At 38.6% G+C, this 24,104-nt stretch overlaps 1 protein-coding gene across 6 annotated transcripts in view; it reads left to right on the top strand.

The window, feature by feature from the left end:
• Positions 1–23,190, top strand: part of LOC146487910 (uncharacterized) — a 119,712-nt gene extending 96,522 nt beyond the window's left edge. For all 6 annotated transcript variants that reach the window (XM_085125540.1, XM_085125531.1, XM_085125525.1 and 3 more), the window contains 2 exons: positions 5,236–5,481; positions 22,696–23,190. In XM_085125540.1, coding sequence (XP_084981666.1) covers positions 5,236–5,481; positions 22,696–23,009 — 560 coding nt within the window. In that variant the 3' untranslated portion in view covers positions 23,010–23,190. The remainder of the gene's footprint in view (positions 1–5,235; positions 5,482–22,695) is intronic.
• The last annotated feature ends 914 nt before the right edge of the window (positions 23,191–24,104 follow it).

Below are 24,104 nucleotides of genomic sequence, written 5' to 3'. Positions count from 1 at the left end.
CTCTCTCTCCTGGGAGAGCACGGGTCATATTACGCCCCAGTAGCCAAGAAAAGTCTTTAAGCAGCGGAAGCTCACCCTCTGTGCTAAAGGCTAATGAAGAGTACGTGGGACTTGTAGGCTTGGATGGGGGATCTGGGCATTCCAGAAATCGTGTCTCAGGAAGGTCTTTTACGGAACGATGAATCTTTCCTGCATCTCCCAGCCTAAAAAAACATGGAAACATAGGGAGGCGCGTCTTTCGTTTACTATACCACCACACCTAGCGAAAAGCACCATGAAACTCGGCAAGTGCGACAAAATTTAGAGAGAGTATATTATGTTAAAAAAGAATAAAACGAACACGGTGTTAGAAAATAATATAACCAACCTGAGTTCTGGTGTTACATCACCAGGGTCTTTCTTCCGGAAAAATGCCATTGGGGTTCCGTGCAAGGTTCTTTTTCCTTCAGACGTATCTTCCACGAAATCGACATTGTCGACTGCGACGAAAACGCGACGTCCAGGAAACATATACGGGGGATAAATATGCCATCATTTCGTTCCATGCGCTGGAGAACATGTTTCTCGATTGAAGCTTCCGCTCTAAGAATACGGTTATACTCAACCGACATTCCGAATCAGTGCAAAAAGTCTACTTTCTCTTTGCTTCTAAAAGCCTGATGAATAGCCAAACCAACTTATCGGGTAAACAAGTTATTTATCAAAGCCGACATCTTAATATAAAACCTTCCCTTTCACTTCTTAAGACGAAACTATAAAATGCCTATCAGTTAGAGTTTTTCATAGCTAAGCAAAATAACGCCATAGATATTCATAATGCAAAATGGAAAGCAATGCTCCCTTTCAGTTCATGCCTCTAATTCGGTGGTAAAAACTGTGTTATATGTAGAGTATTGTATTGTCAGTATTACGTAACCCGTTTTGTAAGTAATGTAAATAATTTTATTTTCTTCTTCTTTTTTTTTTTTTTTTTTGCCAGCAAGGTAAATATCGGAATTGTAAGTAGAGTCTTTGGATTGTTATTAGCGTATGTAAACTGTATTACTATTATTGTATGTAGAGTAATGTTAAATAATTTTAAAAAAATTTAAAAAAACTGCGAGTTGCTGCGGCATTTCTCTCGCTGTTTGTAGTACATGGGACTTCACGTTTTTCACTTGGCGATCTGTCAATGTCATTGAAATGGTACTCTGAGCTAGGCTTGTGGCACGCTAGTGTAGTTCGGAGACTTTGAAATCTGTATTCAATGTAAAATAATGTCTATAAATCTTGTGCCTATATATTTTTTGACGATTTTGAGTAAAAGAAGAATAATTTAAAGTAGTTTTTCGTCCAGTTGGCCCAGGCGTTTGTTTTCCAATCAGGCTTGGTAACTCCACGTTAGAACCAGATCGGTATTAATCGAGTCCGGTGTTCATTAATAAAGCTATTACTTAAAACATTACAGCACTATACATGCACATGCTTTGACCTCAATTAAATACCTCAATATTACAGTGCAGATCTGACCTGGTATTTAGGTGAAATCGGCATTTAATTGGGGACCAGTAATAAACGAGATCTAAATATTATTACCTGACGTAAATGCCTTTGGACCTTAAACAACCCATCTGAAAAAGCAGTAAAGTTCCTTTGGAAAGTGTTTATCATCAATGTCGTCAAAACAGCCCTTAAATACCCACTTTTTGCATTTATTGATGCATTTTCGAAGAAAGGCTGCAGCATTATAGTTAGTCTTCATACCAATATCTTTAGAAACGGCCTCTTCCAGTAATGCTATAGATTCGTCTGTTATCTCTTTTGAAGTCAGCCGTTCTGGCTCGTTCATATACTTTGGCCTATGGAATTCTACCTCAGGAATTTCACTTGATATTAGCTGCTTAAGCGCCTTCCTAGAACATGACGGATCTGCCACATCATTTCGTCGCAAGACACTTATATACATTGCCTCTTACTCTGCCATATTTAGAGCCGGGTTTGCCTTCTCTCAACGCCATCCTTGTAATATCTAAAAACTCTACTTTAGCAGCTAACTCTCCACTATCTTATCACAGATACTCTCTAAACGACGCAACACATTTGTTACGGTATTCAAATAGCAATTCTTGTGGTATTTTATGTCAATATGGTGAGCATCGTTAAGGTTGATGACTGTTGAAAGTTTTTTTAGCAATCTTGCATCCCAAGGACCTGGATAGCAGCCCGAATCGATTGCCCTGCCGATTCTGTGCTGACGGAATGCAGAGAATCTCTAAAGCCAGCGCCTTTCTCACAAAAGAGGCATAATTCCTTATTGTACGGCGATGTTTTTTTCCGTTTAGAACTTGTGCGGGGGCCATCTGCTTCTCTTTCATATCTTTCTTTGGCTCTCTTAAGCTTTCCTGCATGAGTGGCTTCTTGATAGCAACTTCTGTGCCATGATGCTGTGTTTGCCACTAACTGCTGTGGCGTGGTATCTCGTAATTGCTCCCAGATAACGCTGTACCGAGAATTGCCATACTGGACTCTTTCTTCGATTGACTTCAGCAACTTCTCGTACGACACTGGACTCTCAATTAACCTTTCGTCAGTTTCTTTTTGACAAATAAGACACGACTTAAAATCTAACTCACTTTGGACTCCTTTATCTGCCATTACAAGTACAAGAGATCATAATATCGTGGCGTACTTACAGACATCATAGATCAAACATGGCGGACTGCTGTTTTAATCATAAAAATCGCTGACTGGTGTTAATGCATCATGCTGTTTCCCAGTTTCTCATGGGCAGGGAAACGTACTTGAAACCCGTGTCACCATTTTGGACATATTTTGAACAAGTAATTATTTAGCATTACAGAATTCTATCTAATTATTGATAGCTAACATATCCTTTGATTTAACACATGAGCAAAGTTTGGAGTTTTTTTTCTTTTTTTTTTTTTTCATGTAAAAATCAGTTAAATGTCCTCCTGTTCATTGCGATTTTATCACGTATTTTATGTCAGGAAATCACTTGACGAGACAAAAAGTTTTTTTACACATATTTTTCCATAACCATCTCCTGAAGGCTTGATGATCTTTCATGCAAATAAGGACAGATACACTAATTCAAGAACCGGAAATGGTGTTTATCTAGGATGGGTTGCCTGTGGTTTTTCTAAGCTCTAATGCGAGAAAATATATTGTAAAAACGAGGAAAATGAATAATATTGCTTAATTATTTTGCCAAATAAGAATTGTTTTGTTGTTTTTACCTTTAACACAAGCCACGCATTTTCTCGCTTTTGCCTACATTGCCGACTTTAGATCAACCAGTCAGAGTCTCCTTTTCATGTTACAGTGACCACGTGACCGAAAAACAATGGGTTAGATCGTATACTTGACTTATTCTAACAATTTGCGGAGATTTGAGATGTTTTTATGAAGATATGACACAGTTTTATCCATAGCCTCGTTTCCATGCTGGGGTTTGACGTCGTTTTTTAAAACACTCCATAAAACTCCTCCATGCGGGCCAAAGAAAAGCCACTCTATTCTCTTGCATAGTATTCTTTGACCTTACTTTGCTGTGATGAACCGTAACTGGAGTCTTGTTAATGACTAGCATATTCCTTCAGCCTAGAAAGTCTCAAAATGTGTCCAAATTCTGGGGGCTATGTTTTCATAAATCCAGGTATATATTACAGGTGTATCTGCCGAATTGTACAGAACGGGTTGATATTCTCCTTTACGTGATTAATCATCTCGAAATAAACTGTAGGAATCAAATAAACAAGAGACAGTGCCTTAACAAGGTGCATTTTTAGGCAAGAAATCGTGTTCTTAATGAGTGCCTTAAAACAAATCCCTAGCAAGTTCCTTTCATTCATCATATCCTGAAATAACTGGCTTAGTTCAGGCTTTCAGTCCGTCTAGTAACGTCAGTTTCATTGCTTGAAAAACAACTGTGATTTAGACAAGCAGGGCTATAAAAGTTTCCTCATGTTTTCAACTTCTTTAAGCTCATTTGGATTATACTTATTATACAAGGGTATAGTCCAAATGAGCTTAAAGGAGTTGAAAATATGGGGCAACGACGGACGGACTGAAAGCCTGAACTAAGCCAGTTATTTCAGGATATGATGAATGAAAGTATGTGTAAAGGCCCTCATTAAGAACACGATTTCTTGCTCAAAAATTCACATTATGAAGGCACTGTCTCCTGTGCATTTGATTGCTATGCAAATGCTATGCAATTCGGCTGATACACTTGTAATAATTATTACAAGGGTATAATCCAAATGAGCTCAAAGAAGAGGAAAACATGAGGAAACTTTTATAGCCCTGCTTGTCTAAATCACAGTTGTTTTTCAAGCAATGAATCGGACGTTACTAGACGGACTGAAAGCCTGAACTAAGCCAGTTATTTCAGGATATGATGAATGAAAGTAAATTGCTAGGGTTTTGTTTGAAGGCCCTCATTAAGAACATGATATCTTGCTTAAAAATTCACATTATGAAGGCACTGTCTCCTGTGCATTTGATTGCTACAGTTTATTGCGAGATTATTAATCACGCACACGAGAATATCAACCTGTTCTATGCGATTCGGCTGATACACTTAATCATCTCGCAATAAACTGTAGCAATCAGTTAAGTGTATCAGCCGAATTGCATTAATATTATTGATAAGCGATTGAAAAAAGACTTTTTTTTTGTCATAAAGTACTAAGCTTTTTGAATGCCATAGCAAACCAGACGCCTTCTTTTATTTAATCAATATTGTAATGGCTTTTGGGAAGTTAGTAATAAAAGAGCCTGGGAAGTTTGAATGCCGCACAAACTTTCGCTGGCGAGGAGCGTTCAGCAACTGTTAAATAGGAAAAAAAATTATGTCTTCCTTGTTGCTTCTCAAACTCATTAATAATTCATAAAGTGCATGTGCATGAATCTCGATACCCAAAGCAACAGAAAATAATCTTGATGGTTTTCATCTCTGATCTGAGACCAAACTCAACGTCTGCATTTTTATGAGGAGTGATTCAATACGGTAATGTTACGATTGCTAGTCAGTTATAATTACTTGCAAATATCAAGTGTTTAAAACATTAGCACTTATACGTATCCGCTTTACACCTTTTGCGTTTATTCGAAATGGTCAATCATTAACGTGAACTGACAAACATGTGTGTATTAATAACAATCAACTATGGAAAAAAGAAATTTCAAAACTGTTGAAATCTTAAAATCTTGTATTTTTACTTTTTGTTTTAGGTGTTCTGACTGCATCTTCCATTCTTGGGGGCCTCGACAGCAAGTACCGGGACCAACTGAATTCGTATTTGGTGCCAGTCCTCCAGAATTCATGCTGTAGTAAGTTTGTGCAGTGTTGGCATGCTAAGACAGATGGCTGGGAAGATTCAACATTTCACAGCAAGTGTGATGGAAAGGGTCCCACTGTTACTATAATAAAAGTCGGCAGTTACATATTTGGTGGATACACTGACGTGTCTTGGTCTAGTAAGTATCATTTGATAGCAGCAAAAGTTATACTCAGTCATTTAATGACTTAGGACGAGTTTCACTTAATGAGGCTAATTCAGGTCAGCTGATTCGCAATAGTTCCATGTCAAATAAATTGTTCAAATAACTTAACCAAAGACTGATCTTACACGGCACCAGTGCGTTGCGTTTTATCGTTTTAAGTGGTTCAATTATGTGATTGATAGTCTTGCTGTGCCGCCTGTTTTTGCATACCCATCGACTAGTTTGTCCATAGAGGCCTTGTATACTCTACGCGTTATTTGACTGTGCGCATGGGTGCTGTTCCTTGCCGCAGCAGTAAGTTGCTGTCTTTTGATAGATTTTGGAAAGTTTTTGTTTTCCTTGTTGTTTTTGTTTCTTTTTTATTGCATCGTTTACAATTCCACTCGACGCTGAATATCTACCCTCTGCACAAAAAATCACAAATGCATGTTGTCATGGCGAATTTACTACGTTTTGTTCCGAACGTGAAAAGGAGGCTCCTCTACAGACACCTTGAACATTCCAAGTGCAGTCTTTAAAAATGTTTTTGATCAGTAGTATACTGAATGGGGGTTCTGCGACCGGTGGATCACGATGGATCATGTGGATCCGTAACGGCGGTGAGGTCATAGCTATGAATAGGTCAGTAGAGCCAAGAAAGTGACGTCATTGTGGGAGACAATGGGTCTGGAAGGCTTGCCCAGGTTGATATGGTACATGCGCACCCATATAGTCAGCCGTTGTTTACTTAATAGGCACTAATATAATTGACCTGATTTTCTCGCAGTTGGTAAAAATATAGGTTGAAAGCAGGTTACAAAGGATTCCATACATGTTTTTTGGAACTGCACACGAGCCAGTCAAGCCAATCATACCGTAAACTTGGATTTGTTTCTGGCTTTTAGATCAGAGACTAAAGCTTTTGTGTAATCTCTTTTCTCACGGTCCGTTAGCCACTAATTATGCAAGCATGCAGTGATGCGAATCCAAAAACCAAATTGGCATACAAACTCGACTTCTAAAAAAAAAAAAACAATAGACAGCTTAAGTTTATAGAAATGATCTATTTAAACATCAATTAAAACACCCGAATGATAAATACTTGCTATTAACAAGACGCATTTTTTGAGAGGCCTTAAAAATTACTTTAAATAGATATCGCCCTTAAATAGAGAATACCAAAAATATAAAATTATTTAACTACCGGAGATTTTAAATGAATGAAAGTAACTTTCAACTCTATACCCGAATCGCCGAGTTTGTCTCCTAAGTTTGTCATATTAATGGGGAGATTACTATTTCTATTTTTTCTGACCTTGCGTCCTCCTCTTTCTCATGTTTATTTTCCCTCCTCTCTACCTCCTCATTTTCATTTTCGCTTCTCCTTACTTCTATTTTCCCTCCTCCTCTGCGACGTTAGGTTCTCCCAGGGGTTCTAATTCTTCTTCGGATTCTGAGCTGGGAAATACTAAAAGGGATGGTTCTTTCTTCTGCATTGCTTGCAGATTTCTAAAACAAAACAAAGCAAAGAAAATGATCAACGCTACCGGCGCATATAAGTCGTATCTTTGCTATGCTCTTTGTTATCTGCAAGCACGTTTCTTGTCATATATATATCCTTTTACGGTTAAAAATTTCAGACTATATGTTTTTCTTCACTTTCTGAAAATTTGTGAGGGAGGGAATCCTGAGGCTACGATTTGTTTTGCTGTAATCTAGAGTAACAGACCCACCCGGCAAATTTTTTGTAAGCTAGTGCTACGGGTTAATACCCACGTGAGCCAACAGGAAGCAGCACTTGTGTTTGTTGGTAGAGAAGCTTAGCATGTAGAGAAGATATTCCTCTCTCCCCTGACACTGACGTCCCATGCGATGCCCATCCAATGGAAGCGGCACAGATCTTCTTATTTGAACGCCATCTGATGCCAAATGTGTCCTGATGTCTCTGTCAAATAGTGAGCTCAAGGTGACTTTCGCCTATCTCAAAAATGCCTTTGAAAGTAAAACAGTCAATTACTACTAGCTCTTTTGTGAATGCTTTTTACCTAGGAAATTTTAACATATAGAACATAGAATGCATTAATTTTTTTATTCACCACGGCCCACATTTGTTTCATAATCATTGTTTTCAATTTCTCTTGTCACGTACGTTCGGTTCCCTATAGGCCCGCAAATCTAATTTACCACGTTCTGTTGTTGTGAAACAAACAAAGCTGTCATGCTCGTCCGTACATCTTTTGTGGTTTTACGGAAAAAATCCTTCTTCGCGTACTTAAGCATTGATGATCAGGGAAACTTTTAGCTTTGTATGTTTACAAAGCAACAAGAAAGGTTTTTGCCTTTACGTTTGCGTAGCTTAGTTGTTTCGTGACTTTTAAACAAGTTTTCATTAAATTAAATTATTTTAAGCGTTTCGTAAACGTATCGAAAACCGGTGAGGGTAATAGGCGGTTTGCGGAATGGCATGTGGCATGACCTGCGGCATGGCATAATTATGCGAAATACGATACTTGCGGAATGACTCAAAGAAATAAATTAACTGAAGAGAGCGTCTCTTTTTGGCGCCAATTTTAATATAAGAGCATTAGCTTTTTCGATGTTGCGGAAAATACAACAGATGGGCTGATTAGAAAATACAAGCCTGCAGCTGGGATAGAACATGTCTGATCGGTGGTTAGGAAGAAGTGAGGGTGAAGAAATCGATGACTGGAATACTGTTTATTGTTCTCACATTCAAGAAAATATGAGTACATGTGCCCTATTCTCGGACACTTTTTCCATTTATCACAATAACTTACCTCAGAAGGGCGGAAGCAAGCTGAGAATTTTCTAGTATATAGTTCCTTCCTTTAATACCTGAACACGTCCTAAAGTTTGGCTGATTGAACGCCTGAGGTTTCTCCGTAATTTTGAAAAATATTGTAGACGTTGAGCGGCCTATTCTCGGACGAGTACGATTGTTCGCAGATGGTTAATCGCCTTTTCTGGAAAAAAAAAATCTCCTTCATCATGTTAATATACGTCTCCTTAACGAAAAGACGAAGAAATATTAAAAGTATATGTTACCTTTTCCCGACTTAAAAAACATTTTAAAGTCAGTTTGGGTGAGACCTCGGCTCTGGTATTAAAGCGCTGAAACAGTATGAAGTGGTCTATAGTCACCGGTACCACGGCAACTCCGACCGGTAATTTTTTTTTTTTTTTTTTACCACGTATCGCTTTTGTTATCTAATTCCACATTATTATCCCAGAATTTTATTTCATAGATATAACGGAACTATAGTTGTGTTAACGTCTAATAAAATATGTGGGTCGTGAGGAAAAATACCCCGCTACCCTCCCCCGCCGGTCGGGGCAATGAAACTTACAACTTTCAACTTTTGTGACCTACCCACCAAAAGCGCTTTCTTCCCTCGCCGTTTCAAATCACAAATATTTATAGCCAATTTTTTAATTTAAGGGGGTAAATATTCCTCGATGCGATGTTTAACAAATTTTGCCGCTTTTGGAAATTGCATTTGTTAGTTATTCCGCGGAGCTCGCTGTCAAACCGGCCAGGTAAGCTTTCAGTAAAAGCTAGGAAGTTTCTTTCGCTATATTCTTTTATGAAACTGTTATTGAACTTGAAAATGCGTCTGGCCTTCGCTTTGTCCGAGAATAGTTTTATCAGACGCTGTGAACATTTAACGGTTTAATACATATTGTAACGACTAAAAAATTTGTAACAAACTCATGACAAAAATAGGTTCTTTTTTTTCTCACCTTACATTATCGGCGGGATACGTAAGCAAGTTCTGAACTCCGTAAAAACTAAAATCTTATTTTAAGTCGTTTTTTCAACTTAATTCTGGTGCTGTGGTAAGACAGGGCGTAAAACTCATTTGAAGACGATTCATCTTATGATAAGATAACTTTCATCTTATCTATACGACAATGTCGTCTTAGATTAAGATGATTTTTTCTTAGATCCAAAGTGCTGTGGTAAGTTATATTTTCATCTTAACTCAAGATTTGAACAATCTTATTGTCGATGTTTTATAATCTCAATTTTAAGTTTCGAAGCAAGGAAGAAAACTTCAATCTAACTACAACGGTCACTATTAAGCCTACATTTAAAAACAGGGAGCGTTTAATGCTGTTAAGCTTGAACATGATATATGCAGCTGAGCAATGAAAACACAACAAATTTCAATCCATAGTACTTTATTACACCAAATCTAAAATGACACAACTTAAACAAATCAGCTCACCGTAAATTCACAGGAAAACAGAGGCCGGACCGCGGCATTTTAAATACTGTTTTGTTGGTTTCAAAAGTCCCGTAAATTATAAACTTTGCATTGCAAATTGTCTGAATTGCCACTACACTCATTCCTTTGATCGGTGACGCAGCAGAATTGCAGGACTCATCTTCGTTTTCAAAACACAGGCGGTTTAGAAAGCGACAGTAATTTCTTCATTCCATTTTCATTCCGCTGAGTGTGCAGTGCATGCTGTTAAGTTCGTGTATAGTTACAACGTTTAGCCGAGGCTTTAGACCGTATTTGATGTCCAGATGTCTTCTCATTTGAATATTGAAGTTGTTGTCTCGAAATTCTTGTAAATTCTCCACTCTCCGCTGCTTGAAAAATATAAACTGCTTGTTTTAAGCCTGAACAAGGTGAGAGTTTGCGATCGGCAGGTCTATTCCGGGGGTGAGGGGTGAGGGGTGAGGGGTGAGGGGTAGGGGGTGGGGGGTAAGGGGTGGGGGGTGAGGGGTGAGGGGTGAGGGGTGGGGGGTGAGGGGTGAGGGGTGAGAGGTGGGGGGTGAGGGGTGAGGGGTGAGAGGTGGGGGGTGAGGGGTGGGGGGTGGGGGTGAGGGGTGAGGGGTGGGGGGTGAGGGGTGAGGGGTGAGGAATGGGGGTGGAGGGTGAGTTTAACAGACGTGGATCTAGACTCTCATATACGTGATAAATGAACATCCTGCAATCTCACACGAAATCACGAGTTCGGGGGTGAGGGTACGTTTAATTTGTTCATGGCGCGAGCTGTGGGGATCTGCGATCCACCTTAACATTATTGAGTTTCACAAACACATAAAAGTAATCCAAACTGTGGCTATCGTTTATTGTATTGCTTTTTGTTTGAGACTCGTAAGATCTTGGATCTTGGATCGACTAAATGATACAACTGACGTCATATTGGTGTTGATTCTTCAAAGTGTAACAAAACTGTAACTTTATATCTGAGCTGATTTTCCAGAAGGTGGCTACAGAAATTGACGTTTTTGTTACCTTTACTTAAGATATTTATTTATTTATTTATTTATTTTTTTGCGTTTCTTATTGAATTTCACATCAGTAACTTAATAGATTACAATGGTCATTAGCAAATATTTATAAAACCAAAATATTTTTCTCCTACCCCCCCCCCCCTCCCTCCCTGATTTGCTAACCTAGCCCCACTCTCTCTCAAACGTCTTCTAACTTGGCTTTGAATTCGGCGCGCGTTCTGAGATCAGAACTAAGTCATTAGACCTAGCGTTTCGTTTGGCTTCCTGAAGCAAAGTTTTCCTGAGGACATCATTAAGTCTAGTGAGGGAAACGTCTTACGAGTGCAGTTCCTGCCTCGTCTAATATGCTTGCTACCAGTAGTCCTCTTTAAAGCTAAACGAGTAATTTTCAGTTACTCGGGCTTGGACTATTAAAGGCTTGTATATTGTGGGCTTTGCTTGAGGAGGTGACAGTCTTTGGCTTTAAAAAGTAGGTCTTAGGGATGAGTTCTATTCGGGCAACGTGAAATTTTCGCGAATTTTTCACCCAGCCAAAGACTTAGTATATTTTTGTGGTGGAAAAGGGCGCTAACCCTTCCCTTTTCAAATGTTGATTTCAACATCCGGGATATAAGCTGATATGGAAAACACTAGCAAGAATGGGCAAGGATTTTCTCTTCAAGAAGCGTGAGTTTGAAAAGCTATTCTATTATTTTTCGCCGTTATAACTGTAGCGTTGTTAGGCTAGTCATCGATTAGTCGAGAAGTGCGATTTTGGTCGGATTTCCGGACTCAATGTCATAAATAATTTCCAGATGTTCGTTCGGCGTGATTCTCATTACGTCTTGGACTTATAATTAACACGGAAAATCAATTTAAAACGCTGCCGGGTTTGCCCCGATTAAGCCGATTCTTTTGTGGAAGGCTAGTCTTGAGCGCTTAAAGACCGGGTTTTGGTTGAGATTTAAGATGCGTTGGCGCCGTTAATAATTACCAAGTGTCACACTTGTTTAGTCGGATCACAGGTCATGTCTCATTTCACTCGGGTGTCAATGTCACGTCTAATTCCAAAGAAAAGCCCCTCTTTTCTCTTTCATAGTATTTCCTGACCTTACTTTCTTGTGATGAACCGTAACTGGAGTATTGTTAATGACTAGCATATTCCTTCAGCTTAGAAAGTCTCAAAATGTGCTCAATTTCTGTAGCCACCTTTTTGAAAATCAGCTCAGATATATACAAATAAACTAGATTAACTTTCCCTGGTTAATCATTTACCATATGGCCTTCGAAAAACCGGTTGTTAGGCTGGTTTGTCAATGATACTAAGTGTAAGCGTCAATAATACTAAATGTTGCTATTGTCATGATACAATTACAAATGTCGTTATTGTCATTACACAAACAAACGTTCTGCTCTTGAGATATGAACCCTCTACTCTCACATTAATTCGGAATCTTAAAACTGCAACACAACTGTAACTGTAAATAATCTGGATTAACTTTTATGAATTTGCCAAAGTGGCTTGTGAAAAACCGGAATCTAGACTGGTTTTGTTGAATCGTTACTTTAACTAGCGAGCAGTTTCCTTCCTTCACCCCCCCCCCCCCCCCCTTTTTTTTTTTCGGTGGGCAGGGAAAAAATGTTTTTCCCTTTTCTCGTTTGTATTTGGGATTTGAGCATGTTACATTTCGAATCTTCATTTCTAATTCTCTCTAGGATCAGAGAAAAAAGAAAGAAAAAAGTTCACTGCCTTCAGTTTATAATTTCTTTCAATTTCAGATTTCCGTTTCTCTCTTCCTTGTAATCAGAGTTCCATTAATAGAAAACGGAACATAAAAATAAACAACAAACATGTTTTTAGTAACTAAAATATGCTGGTATCACTTATATTCGAGAGATAACTCTCACGACAATAAGCTCTAGTGTATTTGCCGTTACCGATTAAGGCATTTCAATGGTCGAATCGTCCAACTGAGTAAAGCTTGAGGTTGGCCGCTGATAAGATTGGTCCTTAAAATTTTTAACAGACGTGCGTAAATAAAGCTGAAGTAACGTGTACTGGGACTTCAGTGGCACAAACAATTACAGCTGACGATAAAATTATCAATTCAATTCGAAAAACAAACTTAGCACATACATTTTTTGCGACACTTTCCAATTTTGCATATTTCGTGAAAACGGGAAAATTCAGTCACGAAAATTAAATTAAGTGACTTGCCGTGCAAGTCTTTAGAAAAGTGGCCAAAGTCAAGTGCTGCGATGTACACTTCAAAATCTCGAAATTCACGTGTCGCGAAAAATTCATTTAATAATGTACACAAGCCAACGAATCTCATGTTGGTGGTGGTATTCACTGTAGTCATGTTGGTGCTTACAAGCGGAACTATACTGAACGAGGATGCAGAGGGGGAAATTTCCGTCCTTTGCTGCATGCAATTACGATGACATTTCTATTTTTATGTAATTTTTTTTTTCAGTTTTCGCTCGCACCAATATGATACCGTGAAAATAACCTGCATGGATTACATCTTGACTTGTATCCCCCGTCAAGAAAATTAAGGCATGGGTCTCTAGTTATTTACTTGAAAAAATAAGAGGGTGGCCTATCATCTGAAGATTTAGCCGTAACTTCGTGGGACTTTGGCAGAGTAACATGGTTGCAAATGTCAAAGTATTGACATATACGATGTATGTAAATTGAGTTACGTGCTACGGCCGTAACGTCGTGAGACTTTGGAGAGTAACATGGTTGCAAATGTCAACATATATGAGAGTCTATGAGAGTATGTGAGAGTCTAGATCTACGTTGTTAAACTCACCCCCCACCCCCACCCCTCACCCCCATCCCTTACCCTCACCCCCCACCCCTCACCCCTCACCCCTCACCCCCCACCCCTCACCCCTCACCCCCCACCCCCCACCCCTCACCCCCGGAATAGACCTGCCGTTTGCGATGGATCAAAGCTCCAGACTCCGTGTCTGCAGAGTTTGGATCGAAATCGACCAATCAGAAAAGACCTCCCGCAATTGACAGTTTCCTATGAGGTCTGCATCTTTTTAAATGAACCAATCAGGAAAGATCAGGAAAGGCCTCCTGAAATAAATTTGGATCCCTTTGGTGTTTGAATTTTGGATTTCTTCCAAGGCAATTCATCAAGAAAATTAGCTTTTTTAACCGAGAACTAAAATGATTTTACAGAATTGTCACTGAGAATTGGATCCCGGGCTGGTGAGAGTAGAGAATTTTTGAGGGAACTCAGTTTTCGTTTTAGGATCATTTGGTTTTTCCAAAGCAATGCATTGAGCCAGCGATTTTCTCTATAGAACAGGTTGTTGTAATGGGTCTCTGTAAAACGCAGACCGGATGGCGGATGGCGGATGGCGGATGATAAAATGCGGATAATAAAATGCGGATGACAAAAAAAAATAATAAATAAATAAACAATTTCTTAGGCCCAATTTCTTTTAGAAAAATATGTAAAAATTACGTGAAAATTAAGTACTGATTCATGCCGAAAGACCTACGCTATGGCTTGACTTTTGTTATATGTTATGAAGTTGCACTAGGAAATAGCCGGAACAAATTTTTCACAAGAACCCTTAGCTCGTAACACAAATCAATGTTTGGGGGTATTTTATAAATGTTTGGGCGATTTTTAGGTATATTTGGGAGGAGATAGGTTTTCTCAAAAGAGTAAAAAAAAAATTGGAGAAATAAGAAATAGTTAAGATTTGATGCGGTTTAAAAATTAGAATTTGAAGTTAAAATTGATAAATGGACACTCGAACAGTCCCCTACCAACCCGGTGTGCTCTTGGGTTGGGGGCAACCCAACCTTTTATCCCTTTTTTAAACCTCTTAACATTCCATCCAAATTCACGTTTACCCCCATGTCACCTTAAGAGAAGTAACCGAACTGGCAAATAGTCTCCTACGAAGACGTTCTTTGGGCTCGTCGCGCAATATTTTCTTCCCCATGAACGGAAATATGACGTGACGAGCCATAAGAACGTCTGCGTGGAAGGCTAGCCGGCAAATCGAGTAAGTTATTTTGCTTACGATATGCTGTCTACGTGCGGGTCTAAGTGTAAGCTAAGCCTTTAGTGGCTGTAAAACAATGAAAATAATATTTACCTCAACAGAAGCCGTAAGACATTGGTCAAAGCTATAACTAAAATGCTACTATCGCAATTTTGCAACATGCATTAAAACGCAAAAGTTATAAATAATCCCTACCATCGTGGGCTGGACTAGCATTTTCACTATACATGTACAGTGTACACAAAAAAAAAGGTTGACAAAAATTGCCTGACATTAAAAAAAGGTTAAAGTTTGATTGACTTTAAACAATTCATTCACTTAACTCACCTCTTCCAAACAAAAGTTGGCTGGCCAAATCTGCGTCGCTTTCCGACATCTCAGACATCGGTTAACCCAGGAGCGCAGCTCATTCACTCGAGCTATTACTCACGCTAACAAGCCTTTCTACAGGTGCTGTGCACGTACAAACACTCCGTGCAAAATTGACAACTATATAAGGTAGGGTGGTGTGTCAATTAAGTACTGTAGTGGTAGTAGTGTAGTTTTCTTTGTTAAATGTCAGTTATTAATAAAGATGGGAAAAAAAGGACTGTAGTGATGATGTTAAGTTGAAAAGTAGAACGGAGCCCGATGATAAAGTACGTCTTCTCCCATGAAAGTTCTTTCTTTTTTCGGATCCGACGATACTTGAAGCCAAAAATGTGGGATATCTGTCATTAATTAATTTATCAATTTATTTATTATTTTAATTTTTTTGTCATCCCCATTTTTCCATCCGCATTTTATCATCCGCCATCCGACATCCGCCATCCGCCATCCGCCGCCATCCGGTCCTCATTTTACAGAGACCCTGTTGTTAATGGCATTTGTTGAGAACCACACATCAATTGTTAAGCATACCTAATTCAAGCTTAAGGCGTATTGCATCTTATATATGATGACAGTATCTTATACTTCTTATAGCCTGCTCAGGCGTCTGAAAAACGTCTTAAAATAAGGACCCCATCGACTCAGATTAATGTAATTAAAATTGCTCTTTCTTAAAGTAAGATGCCTCAATGTTGATTAAGATAAGCGCCTCTCAAATGAAGACGATTTAAAGACAATATTTAAGACGACTTTTTGTCTTATATATAACTTAGACTCTAACAGTCTTCATTTAAGATCTCCTGTGTTAATATAAGATGATTTCCGTCTCAATTTAATGTGGTGATGCTGTTGCATAAGACGGAAAAAGTAAGGGGAAATCTTAGTTTAAGATTTTAGTTTTTACCAGTACGGAGAACTTGTCAATTACATGGAAGTCAAAAGGTGAAAAGCGAGCATGAAACTTAAATTTACTCAGTCCCTTGACTACGAAAATTCTAACTTTCTTTACCCTCACTCCTTCCTAACCAGCGATCGACATGATTTATCCCGGCCTTGTATTTTCTAATCCTCTTTCTGTCGTCTAGTTGTTTTTAAATATTCAGCTTGGAGTCCACAATATCTAAAATTATAAAATTGGCGCGAAAACAGGACGCACTCTTCAGTTAATTTATTTCTTTGAGTCATTCCGCAAGTATCGTATTTCGCATAATTATGCCATGCCGCAGGTCATGCCACATGCCATTCCGCAAACTCATGCCGCCTCTTACCCTCACCGATCGAAAACATCGCAATGTTTACTAACGTTTGCGGCCTTTTATCTCTGTTAAGTTCGTTACAAAAGGGTTTTGGGTTAAAAATTACTCCTTAGAAGATGTTCAAGCTTTAAAGTTAAACGAAAACTTACTGATCCGTGACGATTCTTGATATAAAAAACGCAAATCACATACAAATTTAACCCCGTTAGCTGAGTAAGAGGTTAATTGCAACTTTCAACGTGAAAAAAAAAACCCTCTGTTTGCTTTAAAAGTAAATATTTTCAAATTAATTTATGTTGGGCATACATAGTAGAATGCACAGTACACACTGCTAAAACATACCTGCCCGTGCCGAACTTTGCTTCAGAGTCTGACATAGCGTCTCATGTTCCCCCTACAATCTTCCCATATTCACACGCTGCCATATATAAGCACCACTTGGTCGTAGCAACCCACAATAAACTCCACGGTACACTCAGCAAGTAGCAAGTACCACGTGCAGCGAACAAAAGAAGTAAGCTTTCGGGGCGCGGCGACTCTTTTCGTGATCTTTAAGTAATTTAGATATTACATCTTATTGTCCGAAAAGAAAAAAAGAGGCGTTTTGAATTGACGTGTCAAAGTAATACCGAAATATGTAAGTACACATCTCAGTACGAAATGTACTCCTGAGATTCCTGTGGTTTCTTTAAAATTAATCGTCAACTTGTTCTTTGGCTTGAAGCGTTCCGCGATCTCGCTCAATGCACTTTTGCATTAAACACAGACCGTGTTTTTTACGCGGGAAAAGATCTCTCAGGTAAGAAGTATTTATTAATCATTCAGTAGAGTGCGGTTTACCGTGTAGTTGATGCCGTATCTGTGTTGTAAACAGACTATAAAAACAAACCGGAACCGCCTGCGCAAAATGGAATTTAATTGCCTTGAAATTTTACTTTTCAAATTATTTTTCATAGCTAGTACATATAAACTCCAAATTCAAATGTGTAGTTTTCCTTTACTCGAAATGTGCCAGCAAAGTAAAAAATAAGCGTCTTCCAGCTAAGGAAAGTCAGGGTTTATGAGCTCTCGTTTATATTTCCCATCGATATGAAAGGTCAAAGGTTGCTCTTAATAGGCCTTATTACGGTTTTCGACGCCATTTTGACACGTCTGAAATAACAGTGTTTGTATGGGAATCCGATGGCAAATAATTTTAATAAAACATCGCTTCTGAAAAACTCATGAATTGGAAACTTTTAGCACTAGTAAAACTTTCAGGGATGTAGCTGTGCCAGAAAGCGTCCAGTCGTGTTTTGAACTTTCCATACATTTGTCTGTATTTTTTTCCCGCGAACTATTTTTAGTAGCAGTTCACGGCTGGTTCGCGTTACAGACAAATGTATGGAAAATTCAAAACACGACTGGACGCTTTCTAGCACAGCTACATCCCTCCAATTTTTTTCTTAAAATCCTTTTACTAGTGCTAAAAGTTTCCAATTCATGAATTTTTCAGAAGCGATGTTTTATGAAAGTTATTTGACATCGGATTTCCATACAAACACTCTTATTTCAGACGTGTTTGCCTACTCGTCAAAATGGCGTCGAAAACCGTGATAAGGCCTATTGCTAAAGTGACATGTTTTGTAAACGCTCTGAGAACTCGCTGTTTAATTTACCCCAATTTTTTTTTTTTTGATTAATGTTTAGTTGAAATGATTATGTTTTCGCGGAGTGTAGTTTCGTGGGGCAAAGCGATGTCCCAAAATCCTTTTTTTTGTCCTTAAATTTAGCCAAAATTAGGTTGTTATAATCACCGCTAAAAAGGCACAACTTAAAAAATTGGTCGAAAATTCATGTTTACGTTTTATCTAAATTTGACTCTGCTAGTCATCTAAGAAAATAAAATTGTTTCTTCTGTTGCGTTAATCTTTTCTAGAAAAGGCTCATTGTATAAAAGGGAGCTTCTGCAAAAGTGCCTTCCTCGGCGTGATTATAGCCCGCCTCCATGGGTAAAATTTTAAAAAAATTCCCTCACAATAAATAAAGCTCTAAACAAAACGAAACTTATATTTTTAGGAGTAGTTTACCAAGCCCTTTATTCTGGCAAAGTTTGGGGGTACCGTTATCTTCTATTTTGTATACGTTTAGTCGGTCGTTACAGCAAACCGTTCTTAAGTAAACAACGGCTGACTATATGGGTGCGCATTTACCATACCAACCTGGGCAAGCTTGGGCAAGCCTTCCAGCAACCTCGTTCCCAGGGTCTCTCCCAGCGAGAGAGAGAGAGAGAGAGAGAGAGAGAGACACCCTGGTGGCAGCTGGTCACGTGACAGCACACGACAAACTTCTCCCCAGTCGGGGTACACTCGCTCAATTATTTTATTCGCAGGTACCGATCAGCGATTTTCAAGCGGGTGTGATTTAAGCAAGCGAAATGCGCCGGGCGGAGATTTTGCTCTATAAAATGAAATGTAGTTCATAAAAAATTCTTTCAGTAACAGCATTATAATTCATCACTCACAAGAAAATACAAATACATTCTTCTTGTCAGTAATCTGTTTATTTACATGTAATTCGCGAAGCACAATACTGAATATTTATTTGGTCACCGATTTCCCGATTAAATAAATTGTTTTCGATCACAATCAGCGCTCTGAGCTCAATATTTTTCGTTTAACTACGTCTTAAAGTCATGAACATTGGGAATAAACTAAGATGAAAAGTTCCTTTGAATTATATTCACACGCGGCTTGCTTCAGTCCGTTGGTATTTCTGAACACTTCGCCTGCTTACATTCTATTGCCAAAAATTCTTGGTGTTCTATTCGGCAATACTGAAATTGATCTTCTTTTCCATTTCACCTCATTTGGAGCTCTGTTAAAAGGCGTAAAGCCAGCGATACTTCTGTTCTAATCATCATGCCAGTTTAGGATTTGACTCAAGCGTCCCCCATCGTCTGTCGGTTTCCCTCTGGCGTCCCGAAACGACTGTTTTTGAAATAATTCTTGGACCTCTTCCAGGTCTCAAGTGAGTGTGTGATGTAGAAATGCTTGGTTGTAAAACGCTTGTTGTCGTAACGTTCGTAGCTGGCTTCTCCGTCCTTCTGAGAAAGCGACAACTGCATGCTTTACTACCCCTCCCTAACGACAAATTGGGTCAAGCACCCAGATTTTGGGTGCCACGTGACCAAAGGCAACCTCTCTCTCTCGCTGGGCCGGGACGAAGAGAGACCCTGGGAACGAGGTTGGCCTTCCAGACCCATTGTCTCCCACAATGACGTCACTTTCTTGGCTCTACTGACCTATTCATAGCTATGACTTCACTACCGTTACGGATCCACATGATCCATCGTGATCCACCGGTCGCAGAACCCCCATTCAGTATACTACTTTGATCTACTTATCTGACGGCCGAAGTTTCCTGGTTTTCCGTTGACATATAAAACACTTCAAGTGTCTTGAAAATCAATTTTAGGCGGGGAGGATCGGGCGGAGAAGGAGATTGAGAAAACAACAGAAATTTGTCACTCGCAAGCATCTATGCGCCAAACAAAGTACAACAACAGTGCTCCTTTTTTGATGAAATACAGAGCAAACTAGACGACTTTATTTCCGATCCTGAACTGAAAGTAATAGTTGGCGGAGATTTTAACGTTATAACCGATCTAGACCTTGACTGTTTTGGAGGATCACCTACAGAGACAGAATCTGCTAAGCGGGTTAAAGATATTTGTCTAAATTGTGATTCAATTGACATATGGAAAATTCGTAACCCGGATTGTAAACGTTTCACGTAGAGGCAAAAGAATCAACTTATCCAGAGAAGATTGGATTTTTGGGTGATAAGTGACTCCTGTCAACTGAGATGAAGTCGAAGAAACGGATATTATTAAAACTGCGATCAGGACTGACCAGTCTGCGATCACAATTTCATTTAATAGCATTGAGTCACAAAACACGGCCCTTCCTACTGGAAATTTAACGCGAGTCTGATTGAGGATGTCAAAAGGGTGCTGTGGAATCTCGTTAAATTTCGAGTGAGACAATTTTCTATGAAATATTGCAAACAAAAGGCACGCCAAATAAAAGCAGACTTATCAACAATTGAAACAGAGCTAAAAAATTGCGAAGATGCATGTGTAACTGACCCGTCGGTCTCAAACCTGGAAATCTTAGAAGAACTTAAGATGAAATACGATTCTCATTTCGATTATCTCTCCAAAGATGCAATAATTCGCTCCAGAGCAACTTGGTGTGAAAAAGGCGAGAAAAACAACGAGTACTTTCTGGGTTTGGAATCTCTTAGAGGAAAGATAGGTTGTATTCGAAAGATCTTTACAAGTAGTGGTCATCTTACTTCAGACCCGAAAATAATCATGACAGAAGTAGAACAATTTTACTCTGACTCGTACAGTGTCAACGCTGAATCTAGTAATGTAAGTTATTCCTTGTTGTATAAACCAGAAATTCCCAAACTCACCACTGAAAAGAAAAACATTTGTTAGGGAAAACTGTCCGTTAAAAAATGCTTTGACTGTCTTCAGTGATTTGAAAATAACAAGTCACCAGGCAATGATGGGCCCACCGCTGAATTTTATAAAACTTTCTGGAACTCAGTAGGAGGCTTATTAGTCGATAGTCTAAATTGCGCATATGATCGGGGTGAGCTATCCAACTCTCAAAAACAAGCCATTATCAAGTTAATAGAAAAGAAAGAGAAAGAGAAGCGGAAAATTTGTAATTGGAGACCAATTTCTCTGATCAATGTTGATGCTAAAGTCGGATCAAAAGCAATTGCGACAAGACTTCAATGAGTTCTACCGGACATCATACATCACAATCAGAATGCGTATGTAAAAGGTAGAACCACTCTTGATGCTGTACGTACAATTTATGATATTTTTGAGTATACAAAAAGAGAGAAAATCAATGGAGTAGTAGTTGCTATCGACTTCAAGGAAGCCTTTGATTCGATAAATCATAAATTTATGTATAACGCTCTCACCGCTTTCAATTTTGGCCCATCTTTGATTTACTGGGTTCAGACTTTTTACGAGAACATTTCTAGTTGCGTTATGAATAACGACTATACCACAGGACCATTTCCAATTCTTAAAGGAGTCAGGCAAGGGGACCCACTCTCTCCTTACCTATTGATCATCTGCCTAGAAGTACTAGCCATTAAAATACGGTCAGACAAACAAATACAGGGTATTTTTTAGTAGATGACGAAGAGATCAAATTAGAAATATTTGCCGACGACTTAACACTATTTCTTAGGAACCAAACCTCTCTTAACCCCCTGTTTAACACTGTACAACAATTCACGCTCTGCTCTGGCCTCGAAATTAACTACCACAAAACTGAAATCATTCTGTTGGGCAATCAGAAAAACGCATCTAAATATCTAGCTGTTTTGATAACGAACATTAAAGTTAAAAAAGCAATCAAAATTCTGGGGATTCATTTTACTTACGATAGAGGCCTATGGAGAAAGTTGAATTTTGATGAAATTCTTAAATCTATGAAGGAAAAGCTTCAGTTTTGGAACTTGAGAAATCTTACCATCCTTGGAAGAATACAGATAGTTAAGACATTTGTTATTCCTATTTTTATGCACAGAGCTAGTCTAGTAAGTGTTGACAAGGATGTAATTAAAGAAGCCAATAAGATACTAATCATTGCCAGGCAAAATATGTACGATTGCAGAAGCAAACTTATTCACCCGTCGCTGAGGCTATTTATCTCTAAAGTTTATTATATTTATCAAATAGGTCTGGATAGTAGCAGATATGTCGATATTCTAAGAAACCAGACAACACTTTTTAAATTTGAAAACATGTTTCGACAGAAACTTCTGTCATCTTCAGTTTAAATTACAAAGCACAGAGTTGAATATATATAGTGTAAACCAAAATGCTAATTAACTATAAGCACAAAGGAAACATGACAATGTAAAATATTACAGAGAAAGTTTTAAATTAACATGATAAAGTTCCGTGAAGTGTAAGTAATATGTTGTCAATAATATTAATAATGATAAAAAAAAAAAGAAAAAACCGAAAAGAAATTTGACACTCCCGACCCAGTCTCCTCGTAATCAGTGCACCTTGCACAAATGTCAATTGATTTGAATTAATTTGAACAAATCTTTGGCTTTAAACCAACAGTTCTGTGGTTATTTCGTACTTAGTAGATATAAAAAAATGGAGGTTTGTACATACGTAATTACGTAAATATACAAGTAAAAAATATCAACAGGTACACATGTAATTATATTTCTAAGCGTAATGGTTTTGTTTTTCCCTAGGTCATTGCGGTTGGGGTTCATCCAGTAAATCATTTATCTTCTCACTGTATAACATCTGGGGCTACACTCCTGTTAAGCTGGAGATCAAGCCAGAGAGGACCAGTCAAGCTACAAAAAGATGCAGTTTTTACGGACCAACGTTTGGTATGGAGGACATATCCATAACAGAAACCCGAGGATCTTACACCTATTGTGGCTGGTCTTACCCCCTGCCCGAAGGGTATTCTTTATCTGGCATTTTCTGTACATTTTATGCAGGAAGTTACAAGTTCACTCCCACTGATGTTGAAGTACTGTACGAAACAACCACTTAGGACAAACAAACAATATACTGCGGTTCAGAGGCCCGTTCTTCAAAGCCCGATTAAGCTGATCCTGGGTTAAACTGAACTTTGATTCTAGCTTAATTACTAATCAATTAAGATTTTGTGAGAAGATTTTTTCCTTCAGTTTTGACATAGAGTTTTCCTTGCCATCAGCTTAATATTAGCTTTCAAAGATATTTTTGACGAGCTTCGGTTAACTTTTAATAGGGGATTAGCGTTAATCGGCTTTTGAAGAACCGGCCCCAAGTCTATTAACATTTTCTCACCTCAAGACTACGTAATAACAACAACAATAACAACAACAATAATAATAATAATAATAATGATAACAGTGCGTACAAATTTTTCCATTTTCTAATAATAGTTACCAAGACTGCTAAAACTAACTACCAACAACTGCAAAATGCAATGAACTAGGGGTTAAGCAATCAATATATACACTAAGAAGTCAAAAAGTATTTTAGTCGATGAAACAGCATCGTCATGTGTCCCTGGGGGTTTAGTTTTTAGGCATTAATTTTTGAGAGATCTTGCTTACCTTGGCTTAGGCCTCGGAGAAAGTTGAAGCTAATGGCACTCATTGGCTAGTCGTCACACTAGTTTTGTAGGGATGTTTCAGTTCATTTGGTTCGGTTTCACCTCGCTTTAGTACCTTCCAAGGCCAAACACATCTACAATTTCAAAATTAAACTTGTTTATTCCAGTTTACAGAATTCCTTGTTAGGAGTTGATAGTAGTTATCATAGGCTGTGATGCAGTGACTTCACTGCATTGAAAAGTTTAGTAAGGAACAGGCCACACAAGGAATTTGTTCCGTCAACTATATCTTCTGAGGAAAGTCGATCAGGCTATAACTAAGCGCAGCTTGTACACAAAAGCTCTGACGTATCATTCATAAAGGAGAGGCAGTGCAGTCCTAGTCACGTGTTTTAAGACATATCAAGAACCCGTCCCATAACACTTGGTGAGGAGAACCTGGGTATGAAATAAATTCAAAATGGTTGCAGTCAAGCTGACCTCCCGCTGTTAACGATATTGAGCTTTGCCCTTTTTATTTATGGGAGACTGAGGTACAGAAGGCCA

This window comes from Pavona decussata, unplaced genomic scaffold (assembly GCF_977016875.1).
Source record: "Pavona decussata unplaced genomic scaffold, jaPavDecu1.1 SCAFFOLD_12, whole genome shotgun sequence".
Classification (NCBI taxonomy): Eukaryota; Metazoa; Cnidaria; class Anthozoa; order Scleractinia; family Agariciidae; genus Pavona; species Pavona decussata.
Note: the sequence above shows the minus strand (reverse complement) of the source record. Positions and strands in the feature narration are given on the sequence as shown.